Genomic DNA, 23,039 nt, shown 5'->3' on the forward strand with positions numbered 1-23,039 from the left:
TATGCAGGATTAGAAAAAGACGGAGGAAACCAATATACATCAAACAAAACTAAAAATTAAAGATTTTTTTTAAGGTTTAAAATCTAGATTGGTTGGTGTGGCTTGGTAGTTGAGCATCGACCTTTGAACCAGGAGGTCCCAGTTCGATTCCCAGTCGGGGCGCATGCCTGGGTTATGGGCTCAGTCCCTGGAGTGGGGTTGGCAGGAGGCAGGTTATTGCTGATTGACTCTCATCATTGATGTTTCTGTCTCTCTCTCCCTCTCCTTTCCTCTCTGAGATCAATAAAAATATATTTTAATAAAAGGTTTCAAATCTAGCAAGGGGAAGATCTTAGAAAGACATATAACAGTTATGGTCTGCACTAAGAGTTTCCCAGAGGATCAATCCAGGTGTAGAAAATTATTAGGGGGATCACAGATGGGAGTTGGCAATATACATTTTCTGGCTAAACATTGTGGTCAGTTTTTCAAAGTCAAGTTTCAATGCATTGTTATTGCAAACCTTTTTCATTTTCTCCCCCTTTAAATGCTCCCTCGAATAAATCTGCTTAGCTAGCCTCAAATACTACACATAAAATTAACGCCGCCAGAGGATAAGCAGGAGGATACAAATCTAGTTGGCAGGGGGACAGCCACAAGGAATATTCCTTAGGGCACTTATGTTCCAGTGGACTTATTTGAAAACTTCAAACCTAAAGTACCATGACTCTTTTGGCCATGACTGTGTATAAAGGAAATCAGGTTAGTGCATCATCCTTACTCAACCCAATTATCTTTGACTTTTCTGCATGTGAAGTCACATGGCCTTACCCCAGCATTACATATGGTGACCAAGCATTTTTCAGTGGTCCTCTAGCAAAGCAAAAGTGATCAACATTCAACTTGACTGGATAGCTTTTCCTTTTCCTTTTCTATGTCCTGGCATTCTCTGGGTTTTCTTCCTTTCTTATTACTTACCTACACTCCTCCCTCCTCCTCACTCCGATTTTATGTCTGATTCTACTGGGAGCTTGCTCACTGCCCTTTTCCTGTTCATCTTCTCAGTGTATTAGAAGTTGTGTCCTGTCTCTTCATATTTCTGTGTTTCCTCAAAAAACACTATATGCTAATATTTTCCTGTGCCACATCTTCTCTAATGTATTCTTTTAAAATTTATATGACTTTATCTTTAACAATAAAGTAATACATACAGGTACAGAACATTTGAAAAATATCTCAATGTAGACACAAGAAAGATGATCACTCATGACCTTTTAGACAAAGGAAATTACTGTTAACATTGTAATCTGTTCCTTCAATTTTTAAAAAAATATATTTTATTGATTTTTTACAGAGAGGAAGGGAGAGGGATAGAGAGTTAGAAACATCGATGAGAGAGAAACATCGATCAGCTGCCTCCTGCACACCCCCTACTGGGGATGTGCCGGCAACCAAGGTACATGCCCTTGACCAGAATCGAACCTGGGACCCTTCAGTCCGCAGGCCGACGCTCTATCCACTGAGCCAAACCGGGTAGGGCTGTTCCTTCAATTTTTTTAAAAAAATATGGTTTTATTGATTTCAGAGAGGAGGGGAGAGGGAGAGAGCTACAGAGATCAATGATGAGAGAGACTCGTTGAACAGCTACCTCCTTCACGCCCCTACTGGGGATCGAACCTGCAACCTGGGTACATGTCCTTGACCAGAATAGAACACGGCACCCTTCAGTCCGCAGGCTGATATTCTCCCACTGAGCCAAATCAGCTAGTACTGTAATCTGTTCCTTTTAGATTGTTTTACAAATAAGTTTTTAAACCTAAATATGATAATGTAAGTATTATTTGATGTTCTTTGATGCCTAAATATGATAAATATTTTTTCTTAATATTTTTTCATAGTTATGTAATATCCATTGAGTGCATATATCTTAATTTAAAAACCATTTCCTCATTGTAGATCATTAAGATAATCTTTCATTATTTTGCTATTATAAATGGTTTCAGGGAAAATATCTTTGTTTACTAAGCTGACGAAAGGTGTGTTTTTACCTTGTGTTTATTTGTTTTATTTGGGCTGATTTTTACTTGTTTAGCATAGATCCCAGAAGTCCAATTACAGTCCTTGGGAAATGGGTTAGGACCCTTGATAATAGGGTCAATCTGCTTTCAAACCAGTGGTGGTAATGTATTCCTTGTCCAGCATTCACGCGTATGCGCTATTCCCCTTTCTTGCAACATTAAGTATTCTTATTTTAAAAGAAAGCTTTGCTAATTTCACATGCAAAAATGTTTTTTCATTTTAATGTAACTGCTTATTAGTAAGAGTGCATGTATTTCCATGAATTTCTTTATTGTTCATCTTTATTCATTAATTCTTTCACCCCTTCTCTACCTTTCCATTGCCTTGTGCCCCACACTGTTAATTTCCTACGCATCTTCTCATTCCCTCTGCTAGCTTTTCCACCCTACAAAGTTATTTTTGTAATTCTCTTTTGTCTTGTGTCCAGTAACTTGTGGGGCAGTGGGACCCAAATTGCATTTTAAGATCATTTTTATGAGCGGTTCTCAGCAGGTGTCTTCAAGGCCCCAAGTTCTTTTTTGGCCCCCCACTGTGAAAAACTGATTGGCAGCTGGTGACAGGCAGGGCACGGGCACTTGGCACTCACAGGGAGCCCTGCAGGAGGTGCCCAGAGCCATGGCGGAGGAAGTGTGGCCAAGCCAGCACAAGGTGGGGGACCAGATGTCGCCCGATTATGTTCCATTGAAATCCAAACAAAGCCACAGATTCAGGACCACTTCCTTGAGACTCCCCGGTTGGAAACTGGCACCCATCCAGAACCTCACAACAGCTGGTCTCCCCGTGCTAGGAAGTATGTGCCTCGCGGCAAACTTTACCTGGGTGTTATTGATTGGTTCCTATCAAGCAATCAAACAATAACTCAAAGACCCAAAGCATTCTGCTCTCTGCTGAAAATAAAGAGACCGTCTATCACTGACCACGCCAGCAGGCTCGTGAAGGGCTGGGGACTCTGGGAAGAATGTGTTTTCCTTGTTATTTATGCGCCCATGGTAGTCCCGAGGCTTTTCTCAGTGACAACGCTCCGCTCTTGTTAGGAGACTAAGTCCATTCTTTGGAAAGAAATTATATTCTAAAATAAAAGCTTTCGGGGGACACCAGCAGATTAGAAATTGTGCTTATGTTTCTCATCATCCGGTTCCTGTTGGGAAACCGGAGAGTCTTTCCGAAAGCTCACTTCTTGTTCTGGTCCAGGTCATTTGCATTTGTGCCTTCCGCTCCCCTCCTCCTCCCAAGGTGAACTGGCAGCCTGGTAGTTTCATTTTCTGACTATCAAGGAGGAAAAGCAAGACAAACAAAAATCATCCTCTTCACCAACCCCTGCAAAAAAAAAAAGAAAAAAAAAAAAAAGAAAAAAGGAAGAAAAAATAAGAAAAGATATGGCAGTTGGCTATGCTGAACAGCACAGGGAGGTTTTCATTTTAACACAAAACAAGCATTTGGAAGAAAAAAATGAAGAACCGTGAAAGCACATCAAATCATGTAATATTTAGCTAAATATTCCTTCCTGACCCGAACCCAGGCGCTGCCTTTCATGCCTTGTCTTTACGACTGGCTGCCCCTGCTGTTTCTGTCACCTGCTGAGGTCTCCATGCCTCCTCCCTTCTCCCTCCAGCCCTTTCTCCCTCTCCCTCTGGCTGCCTGGCGGTCCTCAACCCAGATTCTCAGACCTCACAGTGAGATTTTGGAGCAAACCCTCTCCATTAGAAACAAACAAAATAAATTGTTTCCATTCCCCAACGGAATGTGCTAAAGCCTTTTTTCCTCTTTAACATGGATGCAATTTAAATTTGGCAAGAGCTGAGCCCAATATACCTCACTCTGAGAGAAAGCTTTGTGAGAGAGACCCTTGTAGGAAGACTCCCTCATCCCCCCCTGTGAACTTAAAATGACAGAAGACAACTCAGTTCATGCCTTGGGCATCCACAGTGTTTCTGCAGAATCCTCACGCATTTCCTCATTTCCCAAAAATGTGCAAAGCACCTACTATCTGAAAACCCTGTGTGTGTGTCCCTGCCCGGCTGTCCCTGCAAGGCTGTGAAGTCAATGGTTCTTAAGGCCTGCATTTCCTTTGCTCACTCTCCAGCCCTTACCACACCAGGGGCGTCCGAAGATCGTTCAGTGATGTTTCTCCTCATTACTCTGATTTAGAATCCTGCTTATCTGTAATGTGCCAGACATTATGGATGAAAGGAAACCAGGAGAAGATCATGGCCCATTCACTGCAGGTATTAACTGGAAATGAACCGAGATGATCTATCAAGAATCGTTCCAATAATATGATCAAGGACCGAAGTAAGCAGAGCCAAGGGACTCGACCTCAAGGAATATACATGACTTAGAAAAGTGACCCTACCCCTTGCCAGCGACCTGCCTCTCTCCCGTCCCTTCCCTTCCCCATGCCTCATCTTCCTTTGCAAAACATCTGCTCAAGGATCTGAAGGAGTCTCACATCTTTGCTCAAATGCCAGAAGCTCTGTTGCTTCCCCTGGACTGAAAGTCACCACAGAGGGTCAGATGCCAGACCAGTTCAGCCAAGTGGGAGAAGGGCTTATTTGTCTCTCTTAACAATAAGGACACCTGATCGTCTTAATGCACCCTAGCTTTTCCCGGTAAATTTTATGCACAAATTTATCAAGACATTATTTGAATCAATTTATTGAATCAATACTTGGATCGATTTATACTGTGAGTCTGTCCCACTTGTATAACCCATAGACTGCCAGTCCTCGTCTAGCACAGCATGCAGCTATTATTGTGACCCCAGCTCACTTTATTCCTGGCCCCTGTAATTCCAAGAACTGGCTGTTACATCCAGTTCACGCAACCCATGCAATTCCTCATCTTAGGCCTTTGAACAGCTCTTCTCCTGTCCTTTCTCCCTTCCTCTTCTCCGATTCTTCCAACTGAAAAGATTCTCAAGGCTCCAAGTGAGCTTTGACCCCATCCTGCTTCCCTCTGTAATGGCTCCCAGAGGACTTATGGCTCTGACAGGATTTATGACTGTCAGAGTGGGACAGATACGCTGGCGACAGCCAAGGATGGACCCGAAAACAAGAGCCGATGGCCAGCCCTTGAAGGTCCGGTCTCCACCAAAGGAAGTCTACTGGTAAAGAAATGTAAATTCCACTCCTCACCATATACACTGGGGGTTTTCCTGTTCACCTAAGACATGCGCGGAGCAGGGACCTGACGCCTAGGAGCCAACATAAGAGGTGTGGGGAGGAGTCCACAAGCTGTGTTTAAGCTTCCAGAAATGCCTGTCTCTCCATGATTAGGCTGCAGGGGCTAATGAAAATGTCAGGCTTCTTCAAATTGGCTGAACTTTATGAGTAGAGTGCAGTAATACTGTTGATTTCATGCTGACCCGAAATGGGCCAAAACACAGGGTGGGGCCAAAGTGGGTTGTTTGTATGGAAAACAATACAATCATTAATAAATAACAATATAAGAATAAACTCTGTGTTTTGTGTACTCACAACTATAAACCTTCGTTTGCCCCTCTATATATGTCTTTGATTGATTATGTCCAAATGGGGAAGGTTATGACTTGATATATGATTTGAGAAATAAAGCCATTTAAAATTTTGTCCATGGGCAAACATAACAAAGCATAAGGCCTTAAGGAAAAGTAAAACCAAAGGTCATTTGTGTGATCTAGATGTGGAGCCTGGAGCTTTGTTCTCCTCCAGCCACCCTTCCCAAGTGCACTGTCTCGGGAGGGGCGGGGGAGGGGGGCGGGCGGGGGTAAGCTTTCTGCTGTCCATAGGACTGGCATTGTTCCTAGAGCCTCAGATCCATAGTGACCAAAACTAGATGGCCTACTATGCGCCTTATTCAGCTGAAGAAGGTGTTGAATAGCAACAAACTGATAATGAATTTTTAAAAGTGATGTCAGACTTATTAGTCATGCATGACTATATATATTAAATTACAGTAGCTGACTTTATAGCCCCAAATTAGGCAGTACCATATGCTGACTAGTCCCTATAAATGCCGATGTCAGTGTGTCCATAACCTTGCAACGCAATTATGAATTGTCAGTCTCTGTTGCTGTAGGTGTTCCCTCGGTGAATTGCACACACAGAGGTTCAATCCTACTGCACTTTGTATGGTCAAAACATGGAATGTGCAGGGAAATTCGACTTGAACAAAGACCATCCGTGATCGGTGAATGCTGCAGTGTGCGACACAGGTCCCCATCAGGACTGAAGGACTCACTTCCCAGCAGCTGGAAGTGTTGTCCTCTCCAGCTCTGCACTGTACGTTATCTCCAGGAACCATCTCATCTGAAGGGACCTGTTTTCCCACAGCTCAGGCCCCTTTCCCTGGGGAGTCCATATCCCATAACTGGTCCACGCAAGAGTGGAGAGACCCGGCCTTCTTACCCCAATTTGGCAAGAGACTCTTCAGAGCTCTTGGGGGTCAGCCAAGGCCCTCATTGAGACTGCATCACAGGACTCTTCTCCCTCTGCGGCCTCACACTTCCTTCTCTTCCCCTGACAGGTGCTGATCCTCAGAAGCTCCCTAACTAGTTTTCTGCATGCTGATTCCCATCCCAAAGTCTGCTTCATGGGGAACCTGACCGGCAACACTAAATCAATCTGGGTTAGCTTGCATCCAAAGAAGATGTTAAGAATATTACATTATAATTTAAAGGATGCAAGTGACTGAAATGCAAAAGTATGAGAGTAACAAATGAAAAAGACAGACAGTCTCAAGGGTTGATAAGCATGTGGAGCAAGTGAAACTCTCATACACTGCTGAGGGGAGTGTAAATTGGTACCATCGCTTTGGAAAATTTTTGGACATTATCTACTAAAGCTAAATAGCTAGTCATATCTACAATTCCTGTCCTGGGTGAAGTACCCTAGAAATATGCAAATGTGTTCACCAAAAGAAAAATGCACAAGAATGTTCATCGCAGCACACTTCCTAAAGGACCAAACTGGAGAGAACCGCAATGTCCCCAGCAGTAAGGCAGACGAATCACTGTTGTATTCACACATGGAGTGCCATACAGCAATGAGAATGGAAACCTGCAGCTCCACCCCTCAACATGAATAAAGCTCACAAATGTAATATTGAGCAAGCACAGCCAGGAATAGCAACAAAAAATACATAGGGCATAACTTCATTTTCGTACATTTCAAAATCAGACCAAACTATTCTCTGGTGTTCGAAGTCAGAGCAATGGTCACCTCTAAGGAGATAGGCTGTAACAAGAAGAAGTAGAAAGGATCTTGTGGGGGACTTGTGTCACTTGGTTTGGTGCTGGCTACAGGAGTGAGTTCACTTTGAACATTCATCTCCTGGACTCTTATTATTTGTGCACTTTCTGTATATATGTTATACTTAAACTGAGTTTACACAGCGACAGAGGGAGGAAGGAAGGGCTTGATATAGAAATGTGTCTTCTAGTATACGGACACAAATTCCCAAAATTTGAGCAGGATTTCTGCTGTCCGCTGCTGCAGGCGCTTACAGATAATTCTGGGATCCAGAAGGGCTCCAGTTGGCTGGAAGGTATGGAGCCAGCTAATGGCGAACAGCTCCCTAGCACAGTCTTCTCTCCACTTCCCACAGCACAAAGAGCCTATGCAATCACTAGAGTCCCGATTTATCTGCACTCAATGGTGGCCACATAATCATTAATGCAGCCCAAGCAAGACGTGCAGGGAAATACAGCTTGAACAAGGACCTAGAAGGGACATTGAACTTGATACACTGTGTCCAAGGTAACAAGAGATGTCATCCATTTCTTAGAGGCCTCTCTCCTCACCTATCTTCCCATCCACCCTTTTCTAACTATCAATATTGCCTTGTGTCAAAAGGATGTCCTTTTCTGTTTAAGAGACTGCAGAGAAAAAGGTTTGAGCCTTTCCCCTCTACTCTGTGAGAGAACATTTGACTGCTCCGTGCTGTAAGGGCTCCTTCTGACAGTATTACCTATGTCATGGAGTCATTGTAAACAAGAGCTAAGTTATAGCTGCTTTATATTATTTAAAATAGTGCTTCTGTAAGGGCTTGGATTTAGTTTAATAGATAATAGAAATGACCTTCAAGATTAAAATTAAAATGTTCCCTATTCCTTAAATATGTTAGGATGTGTGAATATGCATATATATGTTTGAATGGATGTCTGTGCATGGATGTGTGCATGAGTGTGTCCACATGTATGTGTCCACATGTATGTTTGTAAGAGTATATCCTTCATGTGTTTGCATGGGTGTGTGCTTGCAAGTATGTGTTGTATGGGTGTATGCATGGATGTATACATGTCTGTGTCTGCATGTATGTGTGTATACCCATGTACACCTTCTGTTAATATTATGCCATTTTCAGGGTGCATGTCACTCTCTGGAGACTCATGGCTCTCTGCTTTCGATTATACTCAGACTAGTCCAAACCCCTCTGAAATAATCCTAATCAACTTGGAAGCCACCACACTCAGGCATGAGGCTGTCAAATGTGAGTGCTTGCAGATGTCAGTGCAGGGATCCAGGAGGACAGATCAAGGCTTAGTCACTGAAAAATGCATGCCAGTGCATCCCAGCGCAAGAGCACTAGTGCAGCCATAAAAAAAGTGTCGTGACAGTAAATCAATAACCTCTTGGAGACGACTCGTTTCTGAAATATCCCTGATTAATTATGCCAGTGCACGCTTGGCAACAGTACTTTGCTCCGGCATTAACCTAATGCTTTTTGCATGAAGCAGGATTATAACTGGTTCTCATAAGTCAAATTTGACATTTCAAATCAGGCTTTAAAGGTTTGGGTTATAGATTTTATAATGTCTTCATGTCAAACATAATTGCCCTTATTGCTGCTAGTAGACATTTGCCAATCAATCAGAATAACATTTATTTTATCATAAACAAGAGTAAATTAAAACCATTTGAAGTCATTGTGTTTGAAGATTCAGCTTGTACAAATGACAGAGGAGTGTGATGAAATTCTACAAGTCAATGCAAATGAGTTACTATTTTCTCCCTTCAAAAAATTAATGCCTCTATATATTTTTGTGAATAAACAGCTTTAGTTTGGTGACTTGGTTCCATATAAATATGGTTAGGGACAAAGTATTCCCCTTTTCTATAACAAATTATATTCTTGTGCTTTCAAGATAAATGTATTTTTATTTACTTATATTTTGCAGCCAGGAACTTTTTTAAAAATAAATTGCCCATTAAATAGAGTTTATGTAAGGGAAAGTCATACTGTCATGGTCCTTGAACAAAGGTTTATTGAGACTTGCTCTTTCTGCTATTAATATCCAAATATTACCCCTGTATACCTTACATTCCATGGAAGGGGTTTAAGCTTATTCAAGTTTCTCTGCTTCCTACAGGACAAAGTCCACATGAAAACCCTCCATGATTTGGCTTATGCCTGCCTCACATGAGCAAACTCAATTCTTCCTGCTCTTTCATGTCCTACAACAGTGACAGTCCCCTCAGGGGTCCATGCTGCGCCTTTACACACTTTTATGGAAAGCCTTGTGAATGAAACTCTTCCTTTACCCTTCCTTCTGCTGGAGAGGCCCTAGTCACATTGATAATCCCAGTTCCAATGTTTGCTGCTGCACACAGTTTTCCTGGAGTCACCCAAACAGACCAGATCACTCCGGCCACTGCACCATCGTAAGTCCCCACGTCTGCATCTATCCATCATATGGCAATCCTTTGATTGTCTGAGGGCAGTCATGAGAGGTGCTATTCTGTGAGAACTACAAATATGAATTGTAAAATGCTCATGTAAGACGAGAATACCTTTAAATTACTTTAAAGTTGCTGTCACATTGTAAGGTCCCATGTGAGCCATCTCTGGGAGCACATGCACAAGCATGCCCTTTGGTGGCCACAGCTGCTGGACTGAAAAGAGGCGCCACACCGGAACCCCTCATAATGCCACAGACCCTTCACACCTTGTGGGCACCTTCATTAGGAAGATTCAGCAAGAGATATGAACTGCCATCAAAATGCCTTTTAAATGAAAAAATAACAGTCCAGTAACAGGGTGCCACTCACCTAGTGTAACTGATGCTTCCTTTGCTCTTAATTGCAAAGATATGCCATGTCTTGGTTTAATGCACGTCATTATTTTGTTTATTGGGCCTAATTATTAAAACCATCTCCCAAGACTTGTTGGGACTAATGTTAGAACTGGATGGGTCCCAGATTTAGTATTATGCCCATGCAGAGTCTTGGAAGTGCCTGGAACATACTGGCACTGGGTAAATATTGGTTCCATCTGGATCTGTTTCTGATGCTGAGTCACGTTTCTAACATGGTTCTGAGATGCCTGTTTCAGAGTGTCTCCGGCTGACGTGACAGCCAGCAGGAACAGGCATCCAACACCACACCAAAAAGGCCCAGCCAAAAAGGCTCTGGCAGTTTCTGGGGAGAACCTGTCATATTGCACAGGCATTGATTGTCCCACTAAAACCAGCACCTCAGCCCTTAGGAGAGGGAGGCCCGTGACAAGAAAAAGTTCCTGGAAACTACAGTGGTTAAGACATGCACGTCCTTATCATTCAAAGCACTAAAATCTCTCTACCATGAAGAAAATGAGGAAGGATTACAAATTTTGAGCTGGCTGAGCAATTAGTAAGATTAATAATGGTTGTTTCTGGTGGCACAATAAAACATTTGGTCAGGTTTTCAGAGTTAAGAAATGGGTTTGTTAGAACCTGCATCACCTTTGTTTTGTCTCCAAGCTGCCAGGGAGATCATTGACACCTGCCACATCCATTGACTGAATTTACAATTAACCCAGGGCAAGACCCAGCCCAGTTCTGCTCATACTCCCTCCAACACTGCTTTCCGTTTTCACCAAACATTTGACTTATGTGGAGAGCCCAGAAGCTTTGCAAAAGTTAGGATCAGTCAGCATTTCATAATCTTGGCCAGTTTTTCTGACATCATCCTTTCTGTCGTTTTAGGTCATGTTATGCTTAATACAAGGGGCATTATCTTCTCACTTGGAAATTTGTTCTTGCTTTATTACAGAATGAAAAGTTTCTCTTTTTTAATCCCTTTTATTCTGGAGGGGATTAAGAGGTAAAAAATGTAAACAAAATATTCAAGTTACAATCTGGAGTGTACCAATTTCTGTATCCTAGAGCAGTTTTTCAGATTATTTTTATTTGTGATATTCCTGTAAACTTGTCAGGACATCACAGGGACTCTCCCTCACCCCATCCTCCCAGGCAAGTCTAGTCACATCTCTAGCCCTGCCCGCATCCTGCGTGCCCACAAAAATGCAGGTGCTCAGTGCCACCTGTGCACACACGGACATGCACACGGCTATCCTTCAAATCTTCATTTATGATCAAAAGTCATCATAGGGATAGAGAAAACCTAGATGTCCTCACAAACATGAAGGCATGAATTGTGGTCTACCTACGTGGGGACTACCAGGAGCAATACTCCACGGAGAGTGAACCAGGCACCCCGGAGCCAGACCCAGCAGTCTCACTTTTAACAAGCTCACCTGGTGATCTGATGCAAGTGTTACTTTGAGAGCACTCCCAGAGCTCCGCCTGTGTGCCACGGATGCAAATAAGCAGACACGGGGTTGCCCGCTCTCTTACTATTCAGCTAGGCGGGGGCTGGGCTGGCGTAACTCACAGTCAAAAGCTGGTTTTGCTTCCAAGGAAGAAAATTATTTGTATCTGGTGTTCCTGTGGTATGGGAGCGGTACTCTCCTATTTGAAAATATTTTAGAGAGAGGAGAAAGACCAGAGAAATAGCAATTAGATATAGTCTTCATATCTTGTTTATTATTTTTATAATATATACTCTGATTACAACTCTAGAGTCTAGAGCTCTAAAATAGTCTTGACTGGTCCCCTGATTCATCCATCCACTCTACTTCCCTGAATTCATATCATCACACAGCGTAGTTTTTGTTCTTCTATTTTTTTCCACAGCATAATTTATTCTCAAACTTGCCTTTAGTTTATAGGCTACTGAGAGCCATCACAGATAATCAAAATGTTTTTCCCAGTAGCAAGTCCAGATCCTTCTTGTGTAGTATAAATGCATTTCTTTAATCCTGTTACATCCCATTAAATCCTCCATCAATACCTAAATGTTCTCATCCATCTCTCCATTTTTTTGGTAAAAGAACATCTGTTCATAAATCAAATAATTTAGAAATTAGAAAGTACAGCTAAAATTTATGACAATCTGTTCTAGTGCATGGGCTGTGTACCCCTGATGGCATGCAAGATAATGTATGTGGCACAGAGACCTGGCATTAAATAATATTGAGTCACAGAGTGAAAAGGTAATTCCTTCTCAATCATCTTTCAATCCTCCCGATTCCATTTAGGAGAGTCTCTATTGCATGCTAGTGTGTCTTTGATGCCCTCTAATACTTACTAACATCCCTACTTAACATCTACAGAGCAGGCCTCAGGATCAGAGCCTTTAACAGCAAACATATCTAGTGAATATTTATTAAGACCAATTAATTGTCATTGTATTTGTGGTTGTTTTCTATTTATGACAAAAAATATCCATCTATGAGAGTTTATAAGTTCCATAAATTTCCCTTTAAATACATTTATTTAAGAAAAACAATAAATTAAGAATATATTTTTTTAAGCAGATAGCACGTAATAGGCTGAATTATGACATTTTACTTTTGTAGGCTCTAGGCACTTTGTAGTTGTGGGTTTCTTTCTCCATTTAGCATATTATTTATAAACTGGAGGCCTGATGCATGAAATTCATGCATGGGGGAGGAAGGGCAGCCCTCAGCCTGGCCTGCATACTCTCGCAATCTGGGACTCTCGCAATATCCCTCTCACAATCCAGGACCCCTTGCTCCTAACCACCTGCCTGCTCACTCCTTACCGCTTGGCTCACCTCTCCTTAGCGCTGCCACAGAGGTGGGAGAGGCTCCTGCCACTGCCGCTGCACTCACCAGCCGTGAGCCTGGCTTCTGGCTGAGCCGTGCTCCCGCTGTGGGAGCGCACTGACTACCAGGGGGCAGTTCCTGTGATGAACATCTGCCCCCTGGTGGTCAGTGTGCATCATAGTGACCAGTCATTCTGGTTGTTCCGGTCATTCTGCCATAACAGTCGCTAGGCTTTTATATATATAGAATATATTAATATACTATATGTGTGTATATTATATATATATATATATATATATATATATATATATATATATATATATATAACATTTATAACTGGTGATAAAAACATAAATACAATCTTCTAAAAGTTAATTTCTTTTCTTCTGATAGTAAAAGAAATTAGAACATTTTCATGTGTCCAGGGCATTGTATCTACCATTCCTAATGAATAGGTGGGCCCTGGTATGTGATATAGCAAAACTCAAAATAGTAATTAGCAATGCACAAGTTTAATCCAAAACCTCATTTTACAGTGAACAATGCTGAGCTTCACAGGTGTGCAAGAACTTGCCTAAAGTCTTATAATGAGGTGGGGCACAATCAGAACTGGATCCCAGACACCAGTTTCCTGATCTTTCTACTTAACTACACTGCTTTCTTCTTTGGAGCCTCTTCTTCAAAAGCTTTTTTCTTATCCCATCTCCTTCCCATCATAATTAAGTCATTGGTCCTTTCTTGGATCCAGGCCTCTGCTCAGGTCTGAGCATCTCTGTGTAGAGGTGACACCACCTGGCAGATCCTCTATAGGGAGACCTTTGCCATGAATGCTAGTCAGTTTATGGTGATAATTGATGCTGCATAGAGGGAACCTACGCAAATCCAATTAAGTAAAACATAAAGGATGCAAAAGCCCAAGATAGATTTAGGCTTTCCTTTTACACATTCTTTCAAATACAGTCTCATTAAAATGAGCAGCAATGGAACATTGAGCTTAGGGTAGGATACATCCTAGACCAGTCCTTTCTGGTACAAAGTTTCTAAGGAAGATCAAGGATTTACTCCTTGGGCTGTCAACCCCCCATCTCACTTGGCACAAAAAACAGTCAAACCTCAGTAACTCAGCTGCTGGGCAATTGTTCTGTTGACAATGTACTACAGAAAACAGCCCAATACAGTGCTTAAGAGCTCCTTCAGAATGCTTATATGCCACAGGAAAAAGCACATTTAGCAAAATACGTTTTTTACAGTGAAGACCATTTTGTTTATGTTGAGGCTCAACCAAAAAATAGTTCTGGTCTATTGAGAGGCAACATAAGTGATCTATAATCATGTACTCCCACAGGTTTATTGAATCAAAGATTATTTAACTTACATCTTTTAAAGATATAGTTCTAATGTAGGAAACAGAGTATGGGATTTGGAGACAGACAGAATTGGTCTTGAACCTTACCTCCAGACTTACTACATCTATGATGTTGAGCAAGATAATTCCCTTTTCCAAGTCTTTATTACCATCTGCAGAATGTAGTTAATAATTCCCACTTAAGATGTTGTTTTGAAGATTAAATACATTATCTCCACAAATATTTATTGATCACCTCCTATGCGCCAGGTTCTTGTCTAAGTGCTACAAATAGCACAATGAGCAAAACGTAAGATTACCATTCTTGGACAGCTGATGGTCTTGAATATTTCCTTCTTGGTTCTTGTGTCATTGAAGCACAGTAGATAAGAACTAGATTTCTTGTACCTTATACTTCTCAAGCAAGTATTCCTCTTGCTGCTACAGATTTTGAGTTATAACTGAGCTGCTAAAGGTTACTCAGAGATTCAGCAGGACCATTTATAGAGTTTTACAATTGTTCTAATTCATAAAATTTTACCTGCAGGGCAACATTTATATTTGCTATAAATATTTTGCACTATTTTTACTTTTGTTAATATATATGGTGTATTGGTAAAAATAATGTGCATGATAAATTTTTGTAGAGGTAGATATACATCTTCTAATGCCTGGAAATTTTGAATGATAAGCTGCTAAGTTACCCTGATATAGAAAAATCTTCTCCTGATATTTGCCACTAGCCAAACTGGCCCAGGCACAGTTAGCCATAAAAAGATCTTTTGTCATTGGTTATGTCACTGATGGAACAAGTAGTCCCTTTTAAATAGTAATGATGCCAATGATGAAGTAACCCAGAAAGATCTTAATTTTTCAAAGGGCTTTTCTACCTAGCACCATCAAAGTACATTCTAACACTTTCAGGTATGGCATCTGATAATCAGCAACTAAGCCAGGTAACGTAATGATAACTGGATGACTAAAAATATTCAGATTCATTATTTGAACTTATATAACTTTATAGAAAAATGAAAGACTTTCTTCTCAGCTTGGGACAATGGATGAAGAGGTAGAGTTTAGACATCCTATATAATAAAAGGCTAATATGCAAATCAACCAAACAGAGGAATGACTGGTTGCTATGACACACACTGACCACCAGGGGGCAGATGCTCAATGTAGGAGCTGCCCCCTTCTGCGCTCAGCCAGAAGCCGGGCTCACAGCTGGCGAGCGCAGCAGTGGTAGCAGGAGCCTCTCTCGCTTCTGCGGCAATCAGACATCCCCTGAGGGCTCCCAGACTGCAAGAGGGTGCAGGCTAGGCTGAGGGACCCCCTGCCCCGAGTGCACAAATTTCGTGCACTGGGCCTCTAGTTGTTTAATAATGAGTCAAAAATAATATTGTCATCATATAACCCACACAAGCCGTCAGAATCAGCACTATCTTCATTTTATTTGCATAGATTTTTCTTTTGTGTAAAATTTGATAACAGTTGGCCTTATTGCTAGCCATATATTTTAATTTTACATGAATGAACCATTATAAAAGTACTAGAGGCCCGATGCGCGAAAATTTGTGCAAAAGTAGGCCTTCCTTCCTCCGGCTGCTGGCACCAGCTTCTCTCTGGCACCCGGGACCCGGGCTTTGCTCCGGCCGCAGCTTCGTCCAGAAGGACATCCGGAATGATGTCCGGAAAGATGTCCAATCTAATTAGCATATTACCCCTTTATTATTATAGATTGTTAGCAGTTGAAAATTCCAGGCCAGTGTCATCTGAGGTGAATAGGTGGAAAAAAACAACAAAAATAAAAAATATCTTTAAAATGCATACTGTCTCTGAATTAACACACATGTACATTTTTTAAAAAATATATATTTTATTGATTTTTTACAGAGAGGAAGGGAGAGGGATAGATAGTTAGAAACATCAATGAGAGAGAAACATCAATCAGCTGCCTCCTGCACACCCCTCACTGGAGATGTGCCCGCAACGAAGGTACATGCCCTTGAGCTGAATCAAACCTGGGACCCTTGAGTCCGCAGGCCAACGTTCTATCCACTGAGCCAAACTGGTTAGGGCCACATGTACATTTTATGTGGTTCCTTTTAGAGCTAATTATACTGTTTTAAGACAATAATAGAGAAACAAGGGATAAAGAAAGGTAAAGTTACCCAACTGTGGAATCACCCACCTGACATCCTGGGAATGTCATACTCTAATTACTAATCTATTGGCAGTCAGAACAGTTATCTAGAGAAGAATGCTTAAGACAAAGAATTTCCAGTCTTTGTATTTCTTTTGTTTATTGACTTGAGAGAGGAAGGCAGAGGAAGAGAGAGATAGAAACATCAATGATGAGAATCATTGATCGGCTGCCTCCTGCATGCCCCCTACTGGGGATCAAGCCTGTAACCTGGCCATGTACCCTGACCTGACTGGAAATAGAACCGTGGCCTCCTGGTTCATAGGTCAACACTCAACCACTGAGCCACACCAGCCAAGCACCAGTCTTAATATTTCTTACAAAATCTTGTAGTTCTATTTTTTTCTATAAATATAAAAAGTAGCTCCAAAAAGGTTCACCTTGATATTCCCACCATGTCTTTTCCTGACAAGGCCTACCTACAACCTGGTTCCATTTTGCTATAATACTTAGGGTTTCAAAAGATGCCCTTTCCTTGAATATGCAAACAATAAAGCAAGAGCTTCTAGAACAAAGAATCTTTCATAGCTGTTAAGGGGGTTCTAAATAGAATTCAGACTTGCTGATGGTTCAGTTCTTAGTTCTGTCATCTTCTTACTCTTGGGAAACTCTCTACAATGTTAGAAGGTAAATCTATATCCTGAACCTAGTTTTACCTCAGAAGTTCTTTGTCCCTTATATCTGTCCACCAAATTTCAATACCAACAAGCACTTGACTTTCCTTTCTTCCTACCATGTGGAGGAGATAAATTTCATCCTCAACCTGGCTCCCTGAACTGAGCATATAGAGTAGCCACTGGGCCCAAAAAACAAGTGGTAATGTTCCACCCAGCTTCTTTAGTGTCTGCCTTCAAACATCATATCTAAATCCACGAACTGCTGGTGCAAATGAGTACCTTATTTTTGGAAGCTAATTTGGCAGTATTCATAACTTATTACTGGCACACACATAATTTGGCATTATGTATCAACATCCTTAAAATCTTTATAGCCTTTGACTACAAGAAAATAATTTAACATTCAGACATCCATACAAAGACTTCTACAAAGATATTTACTATATTTTCACAAGTGAAAAATTGAAAATCTTTTACTACTTACTGTCCAAAAACAGGAATTGGTTAAATAAATGTTGGTACATCTATAAGGTGAAATTTTATGCAGCTATGGTCAGGGTTGATATTCTCAGAAGGATTTTTAGAATAGCATATCAGGAATTCTCGTGCTACAATTTAAAATAAAATTAATGCACAGTATGATCTTAACTATGTATAAGAAGGAGGGGAGAGACATATACCCAAATCTTAACACTGGTTATTTTTATTCCTTTCTTACCTTCCAATTTTTATCCTATATGTCTTTCTGTGTTATAGAAATATTTTATAAAATGCATAAGTAAAATTTCAAAAATTAAGATACAAAAGCAAAACACCAATGGAGCAATTGATGCTTTCTGTGTTTTTGTGTCCACACGCTATTCTCTGATGTGTTGCTTTCGCTAGGGATTTACCCTATCCATTCTCTGACTGGAGACAAGGCAAACCCACTACGGATGGGCGATGATGAGAATCTGTGTCACCTGGTCTCTGTTCTTTTTCAGCACACGACAGTTTTGCCCTTTATATTGATCGAGATGAGGACATCACACCATGGGTATCCCAGCAGGAGCAGCGGACTCACTACCATATGTACCTTCTCTCTTGGCTATATATTATGGTAAGGACAGTGCTTGCTGGGCTTTCGTATTGTATTAGATTTTGCACTGCTAAATTTGGGCACATATTTCATTGTGGATATAATCACTAACAGATTCATACTGCGTGCCTCATTTGGTCCAAGACCTGGGCTTTGTCTCATTTCCCCAGATGCTTATATTTTTAGAAAGTATATGCCAAACCTCACACAACAGGAATTTGTTGAACAATCCCATGTAAGCAGTGGTTCTTCCAAGGCTACATTTTTCAACTCTTTTTCAAACTAAATGTTGTTCTTGGACATCAGTTTTATTGCTTAAGGGCTTTTTTTTTTTTTTGCTTGGGATTTTTTTTGTTGTTGCTTTTGTTGGGGAATGGGGGAGTTGCAGCAAATGCAAATAAGGATGGGAGAATTGACCTCTTACAGAAATGACTTTAAACTTCATAGGAAACAAGTGAAAATATACATGAGTCAGTTTAAAACTTATTCCAGATTAGTTATTACATATAGCATACATTTAGTGGTTTTGTTTTTTTTAAATTGGGGTAAATCTCTAATTTGTCTATTGGGCATGAATACGTCCCAAGTGGGAGATTCCAAATTTATCTGATAAGAGTTTTTGCCTGATGAGTTTATTACACATTAATTGCAGTTACCATGTTTTTATGTTTCAAAATTGTTTATCTTAAGATAGAAAATTTCTTATTTCTCTTTATAATTCCAAGTTCTCTTTGATATATTAGCTTACACAACAGAGGTCTCTCCCACCAGCATTTCTATCTCTCAGGACTCTCTTGCCCTGAATTCTGTGTCACTGTCCCCTCCTTTAAGCCTGAAGGACAAAGAAGCTTCTTCCAACACCTCCTCCGCAACTGTACTTAATCCCATCAAGCTCCTGGAGCGCTTTGGAAGGCCCAGTGTCCATGGAGCACTTGGCTCCAGCCAGCCCAGAAATATAGAATGAAGGTCGGCCCAGTTCTTCACATACTTTGCATGAATGCTCACATAATGTCCCAGATCTGAACAGAAAGGGAATTTGCTTCTAGGAAGTCACACTCTATGACCAGCTCTAAGGGGACATCCAGACTGCAGACCTCAGAACAAACGTGCAGTAATGTTCATTCCATCTGCCACTTCATGGACTAGTCAAAGACCATTTGTGAGGACTGAGGACCATTTGTTTTCCTAGTCACTGTCCAGATTTTCTTTTTCCACCTAAAACCTTATGTATTCATTTTCTCTGACAGGAAAGCTCCAAATGATCAGGGCTCAAGGGTCAAGTATGACTGTGAAATTGCATCTTAAAAATTCATGCATGTACTTTATACATATGAACTTAATAGTCAAATGACTCTTTTTTTAATTTATTTTTTTAATTTAATAAATCTTTATTGTTCAGATTATTACAATTGTTCCTCTTTTTCCCCCCATAGCTCCCCTCCACCCGGTTCCCACCCTACCCTCTGCCCTTACCTCCCCACCACTGTCCTCATCCATAGGTGTATGATTTTTGTCCAGTCTCTTCCCACACCTCCCACACCCCTCTCCCCCTGAGAATTGTCAGTCCACTCCCTTTCTATGCCCCTGATTCTATTATATTCACCAGTTTATTCTGATCATCGGATTTTTTATTCACTTGATTTTTAGATTCACTTGTTGATAGACATGTATTTGTTGTTCATAATTTTTATCTTTACCTTTTTCTTCTTCTTCCTCTTCTTAAAGAATACCTTTCAGCATTTCATATAATACTGGTTTGGTGGTGATGAACTCCTTTAGCTTTTTCTTATCTGTGAAGTTCTTTATCTGCCCTTCAATTCTGAATGATAGCTTTTCTGGGTAGAGTAATTTTGGTTGTAGATTCTTGCTATTCATCACTTTGAATATTTCTTGCCGCTCCCATCTGGCCTGCATAGTTTCTGTTGAGAAATCAGCTGACAGTCGTATGGGTGCTCCCTTGTAGGTAATTAACTGTTTTTATCTTGCTGCTTTTAAGATTCTCTCTTTGTCTTTTGCTCTTGGCATTTTGATTATGATGTGTCTTGGTGTGGTCCTCTTTGGATTCCTTTTGTTTGGGGTTCTGTGCGCTTCCTGGACTTGTAAGTCTATTTCTTTCACCAGGTGGGGGAAGTTTTCGGACATTATTTCTTCAAACAGGTTTTCAGTATCTTGCTCTCTCTTTCTTCTGGCACCCCATAATTCAGATGTTGGTATGCTTGAGATTGTCCCAGAGGCTCCTTACACTATCTTCAAATTTTTGGATTCTTTTTTCTTTTTGCTTTTCCGGTTGAATGTTTTTTGCTTCTTTGTATTTCAAATCTTTGACTTGATTCTTGCAGTCCTCTAGTCTGCTGTTAGGTCTCTGTATAATATTTTTTATTTCAGTCAGAGTATGTTTAATTTCTAGTTGTTCCTTTTTCATATCCTCGAGAATCTTGCTAAATTTATCAGCCTTTTCTAGTAAATTCTTGAAAAACCTTATAACTGTGGTTTTGAACTCTATATCCAGTCGTTTGCTTTCCTCCATTTCTTTCATTTGTGATCTGTTTCTTTGTCTCTGCATTTTCACTGCTTCCCTGAGTTGGTAGAGTAGCTTTGTGTGCTAGGTGTCCTCTAGGGCCCAGTGGCTCAGCCTCCCCAGTTATCTGAGGTGGACACTCTTGGTGCACCCCTTTGTGGACTGTGTGTACTGCCTTGTTGTAGTTTAGTCTTGATTGTTGTTGGTATCACTGTGAGGAATTGACCTCCAGGCCAATTGGCTGTGAGGATCAGCTGTGTCTACGCTGGGAAAATTTCTGTGCTGGAGACACTTTTATGAGACAAGACTTGCAAAATTGCAAAAGCCTCTGTGCTCAGCTTGGATGGGGCGGAGTTTCGGGGCTGAGCTGACACCCTTGGTTTCCCATCAGCCCTGCCCTATGAGGCCCCTGGGTCTCAGTGTCCCTCGGTAATCACTGCAAGCACCCCTGAGAGAAAGCCGCCCTCGAGTTTTGCCCACTGCCAGACAGTCCAGTTTCTCCCTGAATGAGTCGGGGTTCCCAGAAAATTGCCCGGGACTGGAGTTCAATGCAATTGGGAGCTTCCTTCTCCCTCCTGCTTTAGAAAGCCAGCCGCGCACTTAGCTACCTGTGCATTCAGCAGTCAGACCTCTCTGCGCTCGTGTGCCTCCTGACCTCTGCGTTCTGCAGCTCCCGAGTCTCAGTGTGCTTTCTCTTTTCCTGACAGTCCTGATTCCCCCACCCCCCGCCCCCCGAATGAGTCTGGTTTCCCAGAGTCTCGCCCAGGACTGGAGTTCAGTGCAGTTGGGAGCTTCCTTCTCCCTCCCACTTTAGAAAGCCAGCTGCACACTCAGCCGCCGTGCACACAGCCGCCCATCCTCTCTGCGTGCGAGTCTCCATACCTCAGCCTTTTGCAGCTCCTCTGAGTCTCAATGTGCTTTCCTCTTTTCTTCTAGTTGTAGAATTTCCACTCAGCCAGCTTTCCTGTGGTTCTGGATGGTGTCCGTTTTGTCTTTTAGTTGTAGTTTTGATATTATTGTGCGAGGCAGCAGTTTAGGTGTTTACCTATGCCGCCATCTTGGTTTCTCCTCAAATGACTTTTATCTTTCAGAAGAGCCATGTGGGGAAGCTACACAATTATTCAAGGATGCTGCAGTGTTCACAACATACCTGGGAGTGCCTATAGCATTTAAGCCTCAAATGCCCTTCGCTCTTCCCTCCCAAAAATACATTCTTATTATTTTGCACTCACATTTGCTTACCTATGGGAAGGGAATTTTTTTATTCTGGGAACTCTGGATATATTTCCACAAATTCACTTATATGCCGTTAAATTATCTGAATCCTGTAAAGCCCCAGAGGTTGCAGGAACTACATATTTTCCAATGGTTTTTCTTCCACTGGAGGTAAAATCAGTCCGAGTTTCAAAGAGACACGTGGGAAATACCACATCATCTTCATTATAGACCCCCAAGATCCCTCATTAAAATGAAGCATTACTCACGCTCTTCACGCCAAGTGAGGCTTGCCAGTGCTGTGTACTCCCTAAGCAAACCAGTACTTGTTTGGACATGTATTTGCATTAGCTAGCGAATTCTCTCAGATATATTCTGAGAAAGCTTTCAAAACAGACTTTTTTCTTTGGTGTTCTGCCCTAGGCATTCATGGCTATGCCAAGACCTAAACAATGTCCCACATATCATGTCACATTATATAAATCCAAAGATTTTAATTGTTATAAAAAAGATGCTGGTTTTTGCTCCCTTTCAGACTATCTCAGAGCTGATGAGCCAGCAGAAAGTTCAGGATATGATATCTCTTAATAGCATACCAGGGTTGTGACTGGACATTCCAGAACCTCGTGCCAAAATGGAAGAAAGCATTCCTCTTATCACATGCTAGATATAAAATAAATAGATCTCCCTTCCAATTCCAGTATGTGTGAGTTGAACCTATACCTTGCAGGCTGTTGGCCAGGCTGGCTCTCTGCTTTGCTCTGATTCTAGCTTTCTCTCCATCTCACAAGTCTTCCTCCCTCTCTGAATCTGTTCTCTCTCGCACACTGGAGCCCATTGAGCTCACACCCTCAGTGGCGATGACTAAAGCAATATTTAGTATACATAAAGAACAGTACTTAGCACAGAGTGGGTACCATGTTAATGTTATCATCAACCTGCTCTAATGTGGTTTAAGCTTCATTATTTTAGCAAAACTTTTGCTGCCGTCATGAGTGACTTCTGTTTTGCTGAATTCCTTAAATGCTTTGTAGACCTCTTCTCAATGGACATTTCAATAGTTTCCATACTGAAACATTCCCCTTCCTGAATCTCTCTCTTCCGAGTTAGGTGATGTAACAATCTCCGTGTTTTCCTCC

The 23,039-nt window shown here is 41.4% G+C and overlaps 1 protein-coding gene across 2 annotated transcripts in view; it reads left to right on the plus strand.

Moving 5' to 3' along the window:
• The window catches only part of AIG1 (androgen induced 1), a 208,852-nt gene that overhangs the window by 155,119 nt on the left and 30,694 nt on the right, over window positions 1-23,039 (plus strand). For both annotated transcript variants that reach the window (XM_080664495.1, XM_080664496.1), the window contains one exon: window positions 18,073-18,188. In XM_080664495.1, the coding sequence (XP_080520621.1) occupies window positions 18,073-18,188 (116 nt within the window). The remainder of the gene's footprint in view (window positions 1-18,072; window positions 18,189-23,039) is intronic.

This window comes from Plecotus auritus, assembly GCF_963455305.1.
Source record: "Plecotus auritus genome assembly, chromosome: 4".
Classification (NCBI taxonomy): Eukaryota; Metazoa; Chordata; class Mammalia; order Chiroptera; family Vespertilionidae; genus Plecotus; species Plecotus auritus.